The sequence below is a fragment of the Leptodactylus fuscus genome, chromosome 8, assembly GCF_031893055.1.
Source record: "Leptodactylus fuscus isolate aLepFus1 chromosome 8, aLepFus1.hap2, whole genome shotgun sequence".
NCBI lineage: Eukaryota > Metazoa > Chordata > Amphibia > Anura > Leptodactylidae > Leptodactylus > Leptodactylus fuscus.
In genome coordinates, this window is record NC_134272.1 from 30,763,236 (window position 1) to 30,782,556 (window position 19,321).

The 19,321-nt window shown below is 43.8% G+C and overlaps 1 protein-coding gene across 1 annotated transcript; it reads left to right on the forward strand.

Moving 5' to 3' along the window:
* On the forward strand, positions 1-17,575 carry BZW1 (basic leucine zipper and W2 domains 1). Its single transcript, XM_075284343.1, has 12 exons — positions 1-134; positions 4,177-4,252; positions 7,559-7,735; positions 7,852-7,946; positions 8,028-8,093; positions 12,013-12,148; positions 12,964-13,073; positions 13,884-14,054; positions 14,132-14,278; positions 14,897-15,035; positions 15,617-15,739; positions 17,162-17,575. The coding sequence occupies exons 2-12, from the start codon at positions 4,189-4,191 to the stop codon at positions 17,191-17,193; spliced, it is 1,260 nt and encodes a 419-aa protein (XP_075140444.1). The 5' UTR covers positions 1-134; positions 4,177-4,188; the 3' UTR covers positions 17,194-17,575.
* The last annotated feature ends 1,746 nt before the right edge of the window (positions 17,576-19,321 follow it).

The window sequence follows — 19,321 nt, forward strand, 5'->3', positions numbered from 1 at the left end:
ACTGACGCGCTCCGGCCTCTCTTTCTCCTGGTCGTCGAGCAGCACAGGGGAATCTCTCGGAAGAGGCCTTCGTTGTTTGTTTTCCGTCACCACCCGCCCCGTCTTTGGCCCGTTTCCTGCCTGCCTTACATTCGGTGAGCTGTGTGCTAGTTACCGTGTGTGAGCGGTGGAGGGTGCGCGGTCTAGGCCTGGCCCCGGAGGCCCCCGCCTCTCTCCTTCCTACGAGCCTGATATTAGATTGTTTCTTTTGTTACCTTGTTTCTCTTTTATTTCCTTCCGTTTAGAGGATGTGAACGGTCGGGCTGGTCCACGTAGGCCGTGACTGGGGGGGGGGGTCCGTCCTGTGGCCGGGCTCAGTACCGAGCTGCGGCTCCTCCCTGCCTTCTCGATGTGTCTCTAGTGGAGCAGTTCCCTCTCCCTCCCTCTGCACTGCTGGCATGAGTTATCTGGGCCTGTGCAGGGCCCGGGCACATGCAGCGCAGTCAGCACTACTGGGACCTCTACAGCACTGTCCTGCTATATCTGCCTGTACACTGCACGGGAAGCTGCCACACAGGAGGACCCCGCTGATCATGAGGGGTTCCCTGCTTAATTCTATGGGGTTGAGTACTGTGCGCCACTATCTGTCCCAGCAGAGGCCACACATGTACTATGGCGCCACACACAGGGAACCTCCGATATTGTGATGGTGGGAGACTCCAGGGGTTGTCTGGGGAGTCTACTCTGACTTGCTTTGGGGACTCTTACTGGCTGTACCTAGGGGGTCCCATGATCAGAAGCAGCCCCGGGTCTCTCGGCGCGTAGGTTTTAATCACTTACCTGTGCTAATGGGACTGACAGACTATAGTGAAGCCTTCCACGTAGTACTGCAGAGTAGGGCAGCCTGGTTCTGATCATGTGACCCAAGATCAACCGGGAACCCCTAGGTATGCACAATGAGTCAACAATCCAGCTCGCCCTTATATCTTTAGACTCTTCCTGGGTTACACGGATAAAGGCGGACTTCGACCCACGAAACCATTCAAAAAATGAAAATCCGGCATCCACCAGACAAGAGGATAAAATGTAACTTTTATTCTTCCATGATAAAATCATTATAGGTTACCCCAGGGTAGTTGCAGTTGACACAGCATTGGAAACGGCTTTTTCCAATGCTGTGTCAACTGCAACTACCCTGGGGTAACCTGTAATGATTTTATCATGGAAGAATAAGTTACATTTTATCCTCTTGTCTGGTGGATGCTAGATTTTCGTTTTTTTGAACCCCTAGGTATACCTGGAAGTAGATCAAATAGACTCATTGGACATCCCCTTTAAAGCCTGAACGCTGGGACTTAGTGAGAAATGGCTGCTGCTTGGCATTGGATGTGGCGATCATAGAAGGATTAACAATAGTATTGTGCCACATGGACGGCAGTGTGACCTCCACTGAAAACCTGACCAGTACCAAATGACAACCATCCGATCCCTGAACTTAATGGTCTTATGACCTTGACAGGGCATCTGAGGGTTAAAACCACTGGCTTTACCGGTGAAATTGCATTACTGCAATTAAAACATACAAAAAATAAAATTTTTAGTAAAAACACAATGTGAACACAGCTTTATCGGCTGCCGGTAGGTGTGGTCATAGTGTCAGCTGATTTTGTGTAAATCCTGACACTTCACAATGTACATGTTCTGGAATAATCCAGGCAGAGTAGCCTAGACCTTACAGTCCGAAGCATGCTCACTATTATTGTATTACACTGTGGCTAATCCATGTGCGGAGCCACTGAAACGGACTTCTGCTGTGGGGCTTCTGTCTGATCCTGGCCTTATATTGGCACCTGTAGCAGACTGTTAGCTGTGGCTCTCTGGGTTCCTGCAACTGGTGACAGCAGTTTCCTAATGCATGCGAAACATGGAGTACTGCAAAGGGCAAATATTTTTGGGAAGTGTACACTCGGCTCTTTAGACGTTACCCCAGCCTTTCGTTCATTTGGAGATGGAGACAAATATATTATCTGGTTTAACAGTAATTTCTGGGATTAGCAGTTGAGGTCATCAATTGAAAATCAGCAGAGGCCTGACAGATGGGGCTCCAGCAGATCAGCTGTTTAAAGTGGCAGCGGTGCACTACAACTACTGTATCACAGGCCGTGTAACGTTGCATTCATCGGATTCGTGGATTTTCAACTCTGTTCCTTTCGAGTGACTATGGTTGAGCCTTGATAACTTGAAAAGTTCACTTTAAATGTTATGGCAGATCAGCGGTATTATATACTGCTAGAAAGCTGACAGTGTGCTGAATTCTGTGCTCTGAGCTTTGCTGTCTGCTCCCTGGGGCCAGAGATGTCAGTTTTGGCCCTTACAGCTCAGTGTCATCGCAGAATGTACTCTTCTGTAGCCTTGTACTGTCAAGGGGGTGTTACTCACTGCCTAGAGATGGTGCTAGGATGTAAGGCCCGCCCTTCTGATAGTGTGTGTGGGGGGGGATATCTGTGCCAAAACTATCAGCACTAATAACTTTAGCAACAACCTACTTGGCTTTCTAGTGGTATATAATACCACCAATCTGAGGACATGAAAGCTCCTCTTTATTATGCCAGGCATAAGATAATCCTTTAATAGTCCCTCCATGGGGAAATTCAGTATTACAGCAACATGGATAATACAGTAATATAATACAAGAAAGAACACATAGAAGCTCAGAATAGCCAATAGAAAAGATACTAGGAATAAACTTCAGGATCATTTAGTTCTCTGTGCGGAGTGATCTTCACTTAGTCTGATGTTGATTATACAGCCTGACCGCGGTTGGGAAGAAGGATCTCTGATAACGCTCCTCCTCACACTTGGGGTGAAGCAGTTGGTCACTGACAGTACTGTCCAGTGCTATTATGGTCTCATACATGGGGTGGGATTGTACTGGGTCCAGGGGGCGCCCCAAGACAGAGCTGGCTCATCCTGTCAAGTCTCTGTCCCTGACCTGTAGGTTACTCCCCCAGCAGGCCACTTTGAAGAAGATGGCTGATGCTACCACAGAGTTGACAAAGGTCCTGATAGTGCAAGGCCAGCTCGAGCCTGTGTGCCTAAATGGACATGTTGGTTAGGAACTGGTGTAAATTTTCATTATAACGCAATAGAAAAATTGAGTTACACTAAGGCTGGTCTTACACAGCCGTAATGTAAGTCCGCAATTGAGGGTTTTCAATTGCGGACCATTATATTCAATGCGGTCTCTTACACCACCGGATATTTTATCCGTGGTGTGGCCAGGCTACAGCCGAGGTCCACAATTTATAGAGCAGGTCCGTAATGGCCATGAATTCACGGCACTGCATGGACTCGCCCATAGAACTCTGTGGGCGAGTGCGGTAGTTCACGGGCATCTGCGGAGTCTATATTGCTGATCAGCAACTTGCGGACCGTAAAATCATTATGGCCGTGTAAGGCCAGCCTCAATGTTAGTCCTAGGCACACCCAGACCTCTCTGCTCCATCCACATTTGCATAATATTACAAGTGAGGTGCAGAACAGGGGTTGTGGGGCAGGAGTGAGCTTATTGTGGCACATTTCACAGTCGTCCTTTTACGCCAGAAAACTGTTGTAGAGGGATTAATAACGTTCATCCATGGTGTTATCAATGCCGCACTTGGTATCCCTTATGCTGTCCCATATTAACTTGTGATAAAGCGCATGCCTTATGTACATGCGTCCTCCAGTCATCATTTATGCCAGAAAACTGATGTAGAGGAGTCTACTGGCGCCTATGGCCATGGCTACATCGCACCGCTTCTCAGAAATGGCGGTGGAGAAAGGAGATGAAAAATATCCCATATTATATCCGGAGACTACATGTTCTGCTATTTCTCTTCTGGTCTCCATACACAGCAATTGCTCTATTGACTTTGATGGGAGAAGGAATAGGCATGAACGGGACCTTAGTAGGTTTTGGACCCGCATCGGCTATCGGCCATTTATACCACACCCTGTATACTGGGTACTAGGCTTAGCTCTGTTATATGCAAGTATGGAGCCCCACCTATCAGACGTGTATGGTAGAGCTGTCCCTATGTCGTCCAAATACCTCTAAGCTAGTTATGTGCAGTATGTGGGTGTATCTTTCCTGATCTTTACCTGTTGGTGCTGTTTGTGTTTACCATTTTTGCTAATTCTTCCTTGTCTTTCCAGGGCATCTTTTTTATGAATAATCAAAAGCAACAAAAGCCAACGCTATCTGGCCAGCGTTTTAAGACCCGAAAAAGAGGTAATGTGTTTTTATTTTGAAGGGTTAAACTTCCCATTAGAAATGAGCTGCATGTATAAGACAATCTAAGTAAGCACCAGATCACTTTCTGTTCTTGACTACACGGGCCATATCTTTTTCCTTAGCTTTTATGGGATTTTGATATTTAAAGGGAGTCTGTCATTGATGCCGCCACCTCCTGGGACACTTGTTCATGCCCACTTCATGCAGATTAATTTTTCTCGTCATCCGTTTCTCTGCATACACAGCTGCCTCTGTCCAGCAGCCACATGATACTGTATATGAACAGAACACAAAAAACATGGCCAGAGATGACCCAACCCTACATGTTACATCTCTAATAGATGGACAATAATTCGTACCCTACCAAAGATGCGGACCTCACAGAATATAAGGAAAGCAATCCAGTACACACAAAACATTAATGGATGGGATGCACACATAGACAGACAGGCATTAGGGATATAATCTACATCATAATAAGACAATAAATATATTCAGGATACATAATATTTAATGAGAATACAAATCTCCTACCACAAGAAAGAGTAGATAGAAATATCCCAATGGAACTCAGTAATGTGTTAAAGGATTACGGTAAGTAATGCCCCAACAACATTCGCTAAAGTACTACACCTAGTGGTATAGGGCCAGAAATCAGTGTATCATGAACAGACTTCTAGCTAACAAGTTAGTATAAGTATGCATACCCATGTTGAAGACTGAAAATACAGGCCCATGTGCACACCGCCGGAACACCCCAATGTACGTTTCGTGAACCTTCGTCCGGGGGTGGGTGTATATGAACAGGGCGCCTTCATGCAATTTTGATTTAAAGTGTATGCATTTTATTTAAAAAAAAAAAATAAAAAAAAAAAATGCAAATGTACCGTTTAAGCAGAGACCCCTAATTTTACCACAAAAAACTGGGAAAACGTATTGACTCGAGTGTAAGCTGAGGGGGGGGGGGGGATCCAACATTGCAGATATAAAATCTGGTCATGTGCATTGCAGCTTAGTAACTCTTGTGCCTCATTAATAGCAGTTAACCCCATCATGTCACTCACATTAACCCCCTGTGTGCCTCACATAAGTTACTGATATGTGGGACATATGGAGGTAATACAGTAATTAGGTATCTTCATAATTAAGGTCCTTCATTAGTACCCTCATGTGTCTCACATATTAGTAACCCTTATATGGGGCACACAGGGGTTAATATGAGGGACATGATGGGGTTAACTGTTATTAATGTGAGTCACATGGAGTTACTGAAACTAAATTAATAACCCCAAATGCCTGACATTACTAGGCAGAGTTACTAAAGGAAGGTCCCTGTGTGTGTCACGTTACTGCAGCTTCCTCTCCTCCATACAACAGACATCTTCCATAAGACACAATGAATCCTGGCCACTCATCTGCAGGGTAGATGCTAAATCCTAGTGGGCTAAAGGACCTCTGATGACGTCATGACCATGTGATCGGATTCTGGTGTGGGCGGAGCTAGTAAGATTTAGACTCAACCTTATCTGCAGATGTTACATACCAGTGGCTACAGGACCTTTGATATTAGTCACGTGACCTCATGACAAGCCAATCAGAGCAGTAGCACTAAAGGACCTCTCCCTTCCAGGTCCTTCCAGTTTTCTGTGCTCCGTGGACCCTGACTCGTGTATAAGTCGAGGAGAGCTTTTTCGGTATGAAAAAGTCTGCTTGTACTCGAGTATATACGGTATATTAGTTGCTAAAGGTGGAGACCAAACCATGTCATGCACCAAACCTCCTAAAAACAAGAGTTCAACATGTGCAGAGTTCATTCATATCACTAAGGCCTACACCCGCATGCACATGGCTTCATAAAATCATCAGAACTGCAAAGAACAAGAATATGCTTTGAAGCTGGGAATTCTTTATTTTTTTTTAAAAAGTATCATCCTATAAAATGTAGGGATTACACACCATGAAAGTAAGTGCACCCCTAAACCATATACATTTCTTGATTGTAGACAACCTGAAGATTTCATGTCTCAATGGGTTATCAATAGCCATGTCCTCCTTCATGTAACTTTGTTGCGAAGACAAATTATTTTTTGAAAAAATACACTAAAATCTATATTTGCACCTAAAACTCCCATTCAATCTTACATTCACACACAACGCATAGAAAATAATAGATCAAGGTGTACACAATGTACATATACCGCTAACTACAAGAGCTTGTACTTTCAAAAACACTGATCCAGAAGACAAGCAAAATGTTATTTGTGACTTTGCTTTGGCCCAGGACTTCTAGCCGTAGAATACTGATGAGAAAACTAGTGGGTCGGGAATAGTGTTTGAGTTGCTGACCACCACCATTTGCATGTGGGGTCTCCCGTTCTTTTACCACCAAATGGATGCAGCTTTGCAGCAGTGCCAGCTAACTTGCCCCATTCAGTCCTTGATGCTGAAGTGGAGCCGCTCTGGTGGTCTTGCAGTGACTTTGGCTATATCACATTACATGCCTGCAGTACACAAATAACTACCAATAGTTTTGCTGTTAGCTTCTTTTCATCCTTTGTTCCATATCTCTGAGGCTGTCCTATTACACTTCCAATAAAATGTCCCCATTACTTGCACAGATTGTATATGAGGCTTCTTTTAGCACAAACCAACCACATAGTTGGCAAAGGCTCATTCAGTTTAGGGATTGATTTAACAGTTTTCTGGGACTTGAAGAGACAAAAAAAAAAAGACTGAGAATGAGATGTAATAAAAGATCCCCTGACACTCCATCGTTCATGTGACACCTGTCATATGCTCGACTCAGAGGTATGGCATAAAGAAGGGCAAACAAACCTAAAACAAGTCTATTGTAACATGTAAAGGGTGCGGTTCATAAATTTTGGAGCCCATTTGTTTCTTTAAAATAACTGGCTGCAATATTCTGACATACCCAGGGGCAACACGGTGGCTCAATGGTTAGCACTGCAGCCTTGCAGCACTGGGGTCCTGGGTTTGAATCCCGCCAGGAACAACATCTGCAAGGAGTTTGTATGTTCCCCCCGTGTTTGTGTGGATTTCCTCCCAATCTACAAAGACATACTGATAGGAGGAAAAAAAAGTACATTGTGATCTCGATATGGGGCTCACAATCTACATAAAATAAAAATTCTGACGTACCCAAAACATGTACGGGTTAGTGAGCACCTCCATTCTCAGTTGTTCAGGTAATGGCTAGCGGCTTGCTGTAGTCACAGTTATCGCCCTTATATAACCTGTGGTTATAAATCAGTATTTCCTAACTTGTTGTTTGCTCCACTCTAGATGAAAAGGAGAGGTTTGACCCTACTCAATTTCAAGACTGCATTATTCAAGGCTTAAACGAAACTGGCAACGATTTGGAAGCAGTAGCGAAGTTTCTTGATGCTTCAGGAGCAAAGCTTGACTACCGTCGCTATGCAGAAACCCTCTTTGACATACTGGTGGCCGGCGGGATGCTGGGTATGTGATCATTACACTTCATCGCTTTCCTGCCAATATGGCAATGACATTGAGGACCTCTACAATTCTTTATGCCAGAGAGTTGGAGTAATGGCGTTCTGTATGTTTGTGTTTAGCACCAGGTGGTACTCTGGCCGATGACGTGATCCGTACCAATGTCTGTGTGTTTTCTGCACAGGAAGATCTAGAGACCATGCAAGCATTTGCTCAGGTTTGCAACTATCTTTATATTTTTTTTTCTTGTAACTATGTGTGTTAAAACTGCATTTAACACTTTCTGTCCTGTGTGTAGGTTTTTAACAAGCTAATCAGACGTTACAAATACCTGGAAAAGGGATTTGAAGACGAGGTCAAGAAGGTAAGAAACTTCTTACTATTGCAGCACATGGGCCCGATGTAACATGTCTTGGAGAAAATTCATGGTGCGCTCTTTGATACTTACTGAAAGAATGGTTCTTGCACTTGAAGTCCCATTGGATTGTGCTGCTCTATCTGGTAGAGGGAAAGGGAGGATACATAGGGTTATGACTTTGGGCAATGCACTCCTGTGTTCGGTCAGGGTTTTTAGCAAGAAGTCCTACTCCAAATTATATAAACCTTTACAAAATATACACATACTAAACTCTGATGTAGTTTCAGTGTATACTTTTATATACAATGAGCAGAGGAGTTGATGAAATTGAAACAGTGTGTATGAATGTAACAAAGTGAATACAATATTAGAAACAAAAGATTAGTTTATTGGAGAAAACTGTAGAATTTGAAAGCAGGCCCTAGTACCCTGTAGGGCCATCTCTTGCCTGAATACTAGATGTTTGGGTATGGAGGCATGCAGGTTCTGTGGCACCCTACAGCAACTTTAACAAATGTTGTAACTGGGCCTGTAGCTCCTGCACACACGTAGGTTGCCAAAAGTGGTCCCGTAAGTGATGGATTGGTAATAAATCTGGCACTAGGCAGGCCGAAAAAGTGATGCGACAGATTCTGGGGATACAACACTGTGTGGGCCATTATCCTGCTGAAAAAGGCTGGTTGTTGCCTCTTATGTCATTGCTCCCATGTGGTCACAGGATAGCCTGCACTCATTGCTGAGCTGTTTGTCCCTCATACCACTACTGGTGACCGGTCTGTATGTGTATGTATGTATGCAATAGCTCTCCATATCTTCACATGTCATACCAGCAGTTGGGGCAGTGTACTACTTCACAGTAGAGATGAGTGAGTAGGTATTCGATTGACTACTACGGTATTCGAAATACTTGTACTCGGTCGAATACCACATGGTAAATGCAGTAAAAATTTGATTCCCCTCCCACCTTCCCTGGCGCTTTTTTTTTTTTTTTTTTTTTTTTTTTTTTTTTTACACACCAGTAACTATGCAGGGGAGGTGGGACAGGAACTAGGACAATGTAGGCATTAAAAAAAGTATACAGTAGAGATGAACGAGTAGAGAAATGTTCGATTCAAGTAGACCTCAATATTCGAAATTTGATCAACTACTTGCTCAATCAAGTACTACTTGCTCGTCACTTCCAGGACGCTGGGGGATGGACTACACTTCTGAATTCCCAGGCCCCTCCTGAGCTGCCCCCTTTGGATGCTTGGCGGGGGATGCAACTTCGTCACTTTTTACATTCTCTCCCTGCTCCTGCAGTGTTCCGCGTCGAACCTACCCCCTTGGAGAAGATTTGTGTTGGTGCTGGCCCCCTTCGCCACTCCCTCTCGCTCACTTACCGGATCCTGGTTGAACCTCCAGAGGACTTTGTTCCGCCGTTCTTGTTGAAATGGGAATCTGACTTATCCCTTTCCCTCTCTCAGGAGCAGCGTAGGCGCATTTTTCGCCTTTCTCATACTGCTTCCATCAGCTCTCGCCACCAGGAGGCCAGCTACAAAATCTTGTCCCGATGGTATAGGGTTCCTACGAGACTCCATGCTATGTTTCCTCAGGTCTCCCCATTATGTTGGCGCTGTGGCGACGAGGAAGGCACGCTGCTACACATTTTTTGGTCCTGTCCTGCCCTTTCGTCCTTCTGGGAGGGGGTCAAGCGGATAACCCTCCAGCTTACTGAAACTTCTCACCATTTGGGCCCTGCCCTGTTCCTCCTTAATCATTGTGAGTCTTCTGTAAAGGTCTTTAAGCGTTCCCTACTTAGATTCCTGATCCTCGCTGCCCGGGCTTGTATCCCCCTTTTTTGGAAACGAGTGGATCCTCCTCCTCTCTCCCTCTGGATTTCGAAGGTCAACAAGATAATGCGCATGGAAAATCTCACGTCTTTCCTGCATGGCACGACTGAGGCGTACATCAAAACCTGGTTCTACTGGTTCAGGTTCCAACAGTCTGCAGAGTACCGGACGCTCCTGGGCTCTGACCCCTCCTCTGATTGATGCTCTTGTTGTTCGTCTCAGGTATTTGACCAGTGGTTCCTCCCGAGCCCTTCCCAACTGGCTGTGGTATGGATGACCTGACGAGCGCTCTCACTGGTTTCCTGACTGCTCACACTCACCCCTACCTACCCTTTCACCCCCCACATTTAGTCCTCTCCCCCACTCATCTGTCCCACTAACCCCTCCCCCCCCCTTTTTTCCTTTTTCTTTTTTTTCTATGTTGCTTTCTTTGTCTTTAATTTTTTTATTTTATTTTATTCTTCTGATTGTATTTTGTGTTGCACTGTGTGCTTTTTCTGTTCGCAGGGCGGGTGTTCGCCTTGTAACTTGTAATTGTTTTTTCTTTTCTTATTGTTTAAAAAAAATTTCAATAAAAATTTGAGTTATAAAAAAAAAGTACTACTTGCTCATCTCTACTTCAAAGTAATGGCAGGACTGAGGCCCTCACAATGTGGCTTCTGTTCTGTAACTCAACAGATCCCAAACAATACATTGATTTGCTGTTAGAGCAGAGTTGTATTGCCGTTGTATTAACTGTTCAGGCTTCACATTCATGACATGACGACTGCAAATGAAGATGACAGTGGCTGGCTGTCAATGGCTGGTCATCTAATGGGTGCCATATTATAGCCAAAAATAGCCCTAATTTGGTGAGGGTAGTTATAAATAAAAAGAAACAGAGTCCCTATTGGGACCAAAAAAACCCCCAACTTTCACCTATTGACTTATTCTGATTAACTTACTATTACATTAAAATATAACTTTTATTACACCACAAGTAAGGTTAAAACAAGAATCAATGGCACGGGTGGAAACCTCACCTAGTTACGTATTCTACATTAGTGACTGACTAGGTGAGGGTGTAACTGCGGCATTGACTGGGAGTTCTAATCTTGTGTGGTGCAATAAGTTATGTTTTAATAATGACTGTCACAACTGCAAATGTCCTTCTGTGAGGCTCCTGGAAGTGATCCAGGTAGACTCGGGGATGTGTAATGAAGGTGCCATCTGTGTCTGGTGGACAGGGAGACTTTGTGCTTGTCAGTAAATCAAACAATACTCTGTTGGTCTGTTTAGGCCAGCGGTTCTCAACCTGTGGGTCGCGACCCCGTCGAACGACCAAAACACAGGGGTTGCCACATACCTCCCAACCGTCCCGGTCGGTGGGAGGTATGTCCCGGAGGACGCCGATGAGTTGAAAACACAGGCGATTAAAGCAGGAGCTGACACAGCCAGCTCCTGCTTTAATGCTGTGCTGCGGCTTCTGTATGTGTAGCCGCGATGTGATGACGTCACATCGCGCCTACAACTATATAAGTGAGCGAGACTGAGCGGGGAGCGTTGGAAGGTGAGTGAGGGTTTTTTTTTTTTTTTTTTTTTTTTTTTTTATTTATAAACATTAAGGTGGAACATAATGAAGGGGGGGACGGCATGACACTGGAGGCAGAGATGGAGGGACATGAAGCTCTGGGCAGAGATGGGGAACATGAAACTGGGGGAAGAGATGGGGGGGGGGGGGACATGAAACTGGGCAGATGAAGGGGGGGGGGACGGTTTGATACTGGAGGCAGAGATGGGGGAACATAAAACTGGGGAAGAGATGGGGGACATGAAACTGGGGTTGCTCATGTTCTTGCTTAACCACTTACTACATTTCCTAGTTTGTCTAAACTATCCTCCTTCTCTCAGTTCGGTGATCTGCCCCCTCAGTATGTTAATTGGACAAAATGAATGCATCAGAGATCTGTTGAGTGGTTAACTATTTTTCACCAAGGGGTGCACTACCCAAAAGTAGTAGTTTGTGTTATTTTTATAGGGAATGGCAGAAACTTGCTGTTGCTCTGTGGTAGCCTGTTATACCTAACCCACAATGTCTGAATCTTGTTTTGTAGCTGTTGCTGTTCCTGAAAGGTTTTTCAGAGTCTGAGAGGAATAAGCTGGCCATGCTCACTGGCATACTTCTGGCCAACGGGAATCTTTCTGCATCAATTCTCAACAGTCTCTACAATGAGAACTTGGTTAAAGAAGGTGAGCCCCATTGGGAATGGCCCTAATTGTCTCTTGGCTAAGAAAGGTAAAGAATGACTAGGGAGATTTGGCTTTATTGTGAAGTTATATGCTTCTTTCTGGAGCACTGAACACCAATTTGACCACCTGTTCATACATGAAATGCTGCACTAAAGTAGCAGTAAGGAGGTCTGTACTCCAGAGGGAAGCAGATATTTTCTGTTCAAAGGTATTACACTACACACAGGCCTACTTTCAGATGGAGCAGACAACTTAAAGCACTGCAGTAAAAAAAAAAAGTCCTTTAAAGACTTGTACAGTGTTTCCTCAGGTTGCTGATGTCTGCCACAATTTCTCTATCCTCTATTGCGTGAATGGTCCTTTTACGTTGACACTCACAAGACTGTTTGTTCCCTGCTGCCCATGTAAAAGGCCCTGCCGCCAGCCAATAAAATTTATACAGCGTTAAAAATGATGTGCCGCCAAGAACTGAGATGAGCAGTAAGTAAGATGATTCAGGAGGTTTGTTCCCTGTCCTCAACAGCCTGGTATAAGAATGACTTCAGTCTTCAGCCACAGGTATGACAGCTGTACATGGTCGGTGGTGTCATGACGTAGATGGGACACACTTCTCATTGGTTGGGTATTCCATGGCAAAAGTCTGCCAGTATAAAAGAACTATGAATTGGTGTTCTATAAATTAACAAAAAAATGGATTTATTAGTGTAAAATCTGCAACTATTCTGTTTACAAACATCTCTTGTAGCTCCCCATTCATAACTTGCACATAGGATGTAACCCAAATACAGCAGTGACTGTTTTCTTTCCTTCCGCAGGAGTCTCAGCAGCATTTGCAGTAAAATTATTTAAATCCTGGATCAACGAGAAGGATATCAACGCGGTAGCTGGTATGCTTCGTAAGGTTAACATGGACAACAGGCTTATGGTAAGTATAGCTTAAGGTTGGCCTGTGAGCATCTCGTAGGCCCTTGGATTTCATTATTGTGCTTTTTATGTATGGTCTGTAGTCTTCTCATAGATGTGACTTGCCACGATGTTTGGTGACCACTTTGACCTTCACCACTGTGGAGAATGGAGGCCCAGTCTCCCTGGAGTATACTTAAAGGCTAGTTCACACGGAGTTCCGCGTATACACATTCAATCGCGGCTGCCGCGACAAGATGCTGTTGTAGTGCACTGGCATCCTGTCGTGGCATTCTGCTCTGGATTAGGCCCAAATGAATGGGCCGGAGCCTCACTCTGCGGACGCCGCGGCAAGATAGGGCAGCTCGCATCTTTTTTCTGCTATTAGCTAGCTGAAAAAATAAAAATCGAACAGCTCCCATTGAAGTCCATGGGAGCCATTTTTTTGGTAGCGGATTTTGAGGTGGATTCCGCGTCAAATTTTGCTGCCAAAAGACCCTTTGTGAACTAGCCCTAAGAGTAGTGGTTGTACATGCATGCTGCAACTACTGAAGAGTAGCCAAGTACAGCATTGGGTTCTCTTTGGCAGTCGAACGCCACTGAATTGGGTAGCTGCAAACATGTGGGACTACTGCTGTTTATAGAAGGGTGGTAGAATCCCACAGTTTAATCAATGGGGAACTGACCTCTATAAGGGAAATGACAAACCCTACAATCTAGCTGTTATTTATTGCTCATCAATTTCCAGAATACCCTTTAAGTGCCAAATCTGTTCTGTTCCTGTGATGAGGAAGCCTTTAGTTTCTACTGGTAACACAGATCTATTTTTCAGGAACTTTTCCCTGCAAACAAGCAGAGTTTAGAGCACTTCACAAAATACTTTACGGACGCGGGACTGAAGGAGCTTTCTGAATACGTCAGGAATCAACAAACAATTGGTGCTCGGAAGGAGCTACAGAAAGAACTGCAAGAGATGATGTCTCGAGGAGAGCCTCTTAAAGAGGTAACCTAGGAATCTCGCATGTGCCAGCTGTTGGGTGTACTGTAGGCGTAAGCTAAAGTCTCACCCTTGTACTTTAGATTAGTATGTATGTAAAAGAAGAAATGAAGAAAAGCAACATCTCAGAGCAAACGGTCATTGGTATCCTGTGGTCAAGTGTCATGAGCTGTGTGGAGTGGAATAAAAAGGAGGAGCTGGTTACAGAGCAAGCCATCAAACACTTGAAGGTATAACCTAAGACTTGCATGTCTAATTGTACACCGTATTCCTAGTGCAGAGCTGTGTATTGTTGGATATGGACATGGGGTGTAGAAGATACTGTGAATCCAGGTTGCTGGTTCTTCAACAGGTGCCCTGTATGTAGCAGCCTTTAAACCTTTTGGGGATATCAAGCATGCCACTCATATCCATGTGCCATATCATTAACACACACACACACACACACACACACACACGTACACACACACGTACACACGTTGGTGAGACTTAGCATGCAGGACTCAAATATGACAGGTGATGCCAAGAGTTGGGATTCCTCTGCTGTACAAGGCTAAAAGTGACTAGTGTTGCGTTTTTTTGATAACAGGGCTTCAACTAGGGGTGCAGGTGCTAGATCTGATCTTCTTGGTGCAGCGATTGTTTAGTCATGATGTTCAATGCGTATCTGGCGGTGTCACGGTGCTTAACTCTGTGTGGCTTTCATTCTTGCTTTACTGGTGCACCACAACACATATTGGTTATTGTGTTGCCTTTAGGGTATGTCTATGTATTGGGAATGTAGATATTATTTACGAAGTCTGTGGTGGTGTGACTTAATTTTTTTTTTTTTTTTTGTCCTCTTTTAGCAATACAGCCCTCTTCTTGCTGCCTTTACTACACAAGGTCAGTCTGAGCTGACTTTGCTGCTGAAAATTCAGGAGTATTGTTATGACAACATTCACTTCATGAAATCCTTCCAGAAAATTGTGGTGCTCTTTTACAAAGGTATGTGTCTGAATGGTATCTCTATGGTAAGGGAGAGGCCGCTCTAGGCCGTCATGGGGTAGAAAGTTGCATTATTTCTGCAGATGTTTGAGAACTGCCTTATATAATCCATGGTGAAAGTGGACTACTAGCAACTAAATGGTATAGATGGCAAGTGCTGAGAAGGAGGTGTCCAGTTCCAACCTGATATTAGTCCAGATTTCCTAATGAAAAGCGCAGCCTAGAAGTATGACTGATGTTGGATGATAAGTCTCGTGTATATTTAGACTGTTTCTACCAACTTTAGTTGGCTGGCTTCGAGTCAGAATTTTACAACACTATCATTGTGCATTTAAGCCACACTTTATCTCAGAATCCGAACCCACGACTTCCATATTCAGTACTTTTAGCCCACACTTAATGAATTGATCAGTAAATACTCGCAGCCTTGTCTTTCTCTAATCTGACTTAGAATAGAACATTTGAAACCAGGCTTGGGCTATAGTAGCTGTCCTTACAGAGAACGTTTTAACTTCCATTTCAACACTGTCTTAGCACAAGCCTTCCTAGAGTAAACTTTACCTATTGTGGTCCCTTTACAGCTGAAGTTCTAAGCGAGGAGCCCATTCTGAAGTGGTACAAAGACGCACATGTTGCAAAAGGAAAGAGTGTCTTTCTGGAACAGATGAAAAAATTTGTCGAATGGCTTAAGAATGCTGAAGAAGGTAAGTGTCTGTATAAATAGATTAGATACATCTCTAAATTGGATACTTTTTTTTTCCTTCTCTTGCACTTTAAACATTGCATTGACTCCTTCCCACATTGCGCCATATTAAGATGCACTGGGCGTATAATCATTATGGTAGGGGGCATTGATGGAGCAGGCGTAGTAGCTTTTGGATTCCAGCTGTATTATACAGTTAAGATCTAGGCCTAGCTGCCATTCCAAAAAATGTTGACTCCTGCAGATATGCATTATGCCTTTGACTAATACACTGTGTACAATGTGCTGAAAAACAGAACTATTGTAGTAAATGGTACAGGAGATCACGCTTTTTTAAAGAAAAGCAAACACAAAACCTCTTGGAAATATCCATGTTTTTGTCACTTTCAGTGCTTTCTAAAATAACACAGCAGTATGCAAACTAATCTGTCACCTCTTCACAAATTTTACCAGAAAATTGTACAACTAAAAACTAGTTCTCAATAGCTCAGTCAACAAAAAATAAACTTGACAGAATTTGCAATAGCATTTTATTCAGTAAAACTTGAACAAACTGTTATGATCACGGAGATGTGGTGGTTTTGTCTTTTTTTTTTTTGTTCCCATCCTCCTTGCGCAAATCTGGATATCCCTAAAAAATACCACAATATTGCCAAAGCTTCAAAACATTGGCACTAATCAATCCCTTCTGTAAATAAGTGCTAGAATTGCCTTTCTAAAGACGTTGTCCAGGCAAATGTCTTCTATTTTATAAAGGGGGGGGGGGGGGTGAGGGAATAAATCGCTCGCCTGTCTCTGGTGTCCTCCAGCGTGGTTTGGTCCTAATGATCTGGTGTCTTAAAGTGCTTGCAGTTTGACATCCTGGATCCCTTCTGCTGATTGATATTGGTGGTCAGTGACTGCTGAGGCCAATTTGCAGCCTGGGGAAGAGACCTGGTATATCACAGGTAGTGACATCCATGTCCTTTGCTGAGGCTGCTGGTTGGCCCCAGTGCTCATGTGTGGCCGGAGACTTCTGGCACAAATAAACACTGGACTTGAGAGGACCAGACCACACTGGAAGGGCTGGAGCACCAGGGAAAGAGGGAAAGGAGTATGGTGGTTGGTTTTTTTTTTTTTTGTAACTTAAGTACTTTCATGTTGTTCTAAGCACATACATGACAAATTCAATTCAAAGTATCGCCGGATACTTAGATTGCTCAAGACCAGTTTACTTCATAGATGAAACATCTACTTGCAGTGAACTGTTGGTGCCTGGCTAGATGCTATACACTTATAAAATGCCTTATGTGGCTTACTACTTCAAGGCACCTTACGGCTATCTATAATATTCCTTTAAAGATTGCACTCCTCGATAATGGAGCCTGGGCCGTTGCACTGTTGGGACCTAATGTGTAATCGCTACTTGTTTTTGTTCTTGCAGAATCAGAGTCTGAAACTGAAGAGGGTGACTGAGTTGTCGGATGGCAAACACAGGAGCTGTAGATAAAACTTCTCATGTTCAATTGTGTCTTTCTGGTTATTCTTACATCCTACCTCCTGTATCAAGCATGATATAAGGGCTTTCATCACTCACATTTATTTCCTCCCCTTTATGGTCATGTTTTTAGTTTTAATAACCATGTTTTAAATAGCAACGCTATGTCTATCATGTCTCAAATTTTTGTTACCCTCTACCTCCTGTATTTTCTACTGTAATGTAATTTAAGGCCTTTCAAAATTTAACAATTCGTTTTATCCCCTGGTTTTCTATTAAAAATAAAGTTTAAAATTGCTCTGATTTGGTATATTTGTTATGGAAACTATTTGCAAATTAAATGCCATATTCGACGACAAACTCTGCGTGATTTTTGTTTGCACAACATGGACTCAACCAACTGCAGATAAGGTATCGCCATCTTCCAACAAGATGGCGGGGGTAAACTGAAATGGCCAACCCTATGCTACCTGCTTTAAAAAATGACTTTTGCACCCTAAAGTGAGAAAATCCAAATATTATAAACCGGTGACCTCCTAGAGATAGGTTCTTGCTTCCATTCCTAAGGTAGTAGACTTCTTCTTATGTCTCAGCTGATTCTTAGACTTTCTACCAGTGTAGGTGCCCTCTCTAAAGTCCTCTGCCTGTAGATCCTTGTAGCTGTTGAAGGGTTGGAATGAAGGAGTCCTGGGATCTCAATCTAAACCTTGCCTCATTCCATGTTGGGGGAGATTCCTGGTCTGGCCCAGTGAATGAGATGGTTTGTGCAATATACACACCTACCTACACATTAAAATCAATTGGCTACAAAGCCTCCCAATATTTCAACGTGTAGCGCGCTTATGTTGGCACCCATTGAAATCAATGGGATCTGTTATGAAGCGCTGCGCTCTGATACGTGTCTGAGTGGTGCGTTACTCTGAGAACGGAGCCTTAAATTGTCTCCTTTATGTGAAATCCTGCAAGGTGTGGGGGCTTTTGTTTGTGTTGAGCTCTCCCCGCATGTGGTGTACAGGGCTGTGTAATACGTAGAAAGAATGAGGGGAGGGTCACTTCAAACTTCTCTTATTATAAAATGTACAAACTTGGTGTCATATGAAAGATTCTTTCACATGACTTCAAGGTTACAGTGCAATCTAAATTTATTTCCTGTGGTTGAAAACCGGATATTTCTATGCAGCTCCTGACTGTTTTCAACCAGTGATATCTGGAAATAATTTAGTTTCTTCCATATGACAGGTTGTAGAGCTATCATCATAAAATATACAGACTGACTTGGTGTCATAAGAGAACTGTAGTGACCCTCCCCCATCTCTCATTTTCTCTACCCTTTCCACAGCCCTGTACTCCATGAACAGGTAACATTCAGAGAGGCAGGAAAAAGTCTCAATACAAGAATGAGGGGATTTCACAAAGGTTCCGAAATGTGTTAATAAAATACTGCCAGAAAGTAAAGTTGTCCAAAGCTCTCCTGACCCTGGTGCTCCATCAGCAAGTCTTCAGTCATATCTACCCTTCAGATGCAGGGTGTCCTTGTAAACTTGCCAGATCAGGAAAGCAGCTTCTCATCAGATTCCCTCAGGAAAATAAATGACTGCCAAACAGTAAGATCAGAGAAGGCAGATTCTTATGCTGGTCAGAAGGAGGTTATGACTAAGGATATGTCTTTGCAAGATGTTGTTATAAAGACTCTGGTCTGCCAGAGAACGGGATTTTCTGATACAGGGCACTTTCCTCAGGTGTCACTCTGCAGTGGACAGCTTAGGCCTTTAGGATGAGGACCTTTCTAATCAGGTCATATCCATTTTGGCTAGCAGAACGCAGGTCAATTCGTGTGTTTAAAGAGGACCTTTCATCAGATTGGGCACAGGCAGTGCTATATACTGCTGGAAAGCAGACAGTGCGCTGAATTCGGCACACTGTCGGCTTTCCCGATCTGTGTCCCGGGTAAAGCGCTATTGGTCCCGGTACCATAGCGCTTTACAGTCAGAAGGGCGTTTCTGACAGTCAGGTGTGTCCTTCTCCACAACAGTGGCTATCACACTGTACTGTGTAAGCGGGGAGGAACGCCCCCTCCCTCTGCTCACAGTGCTCGTCCATAGACGA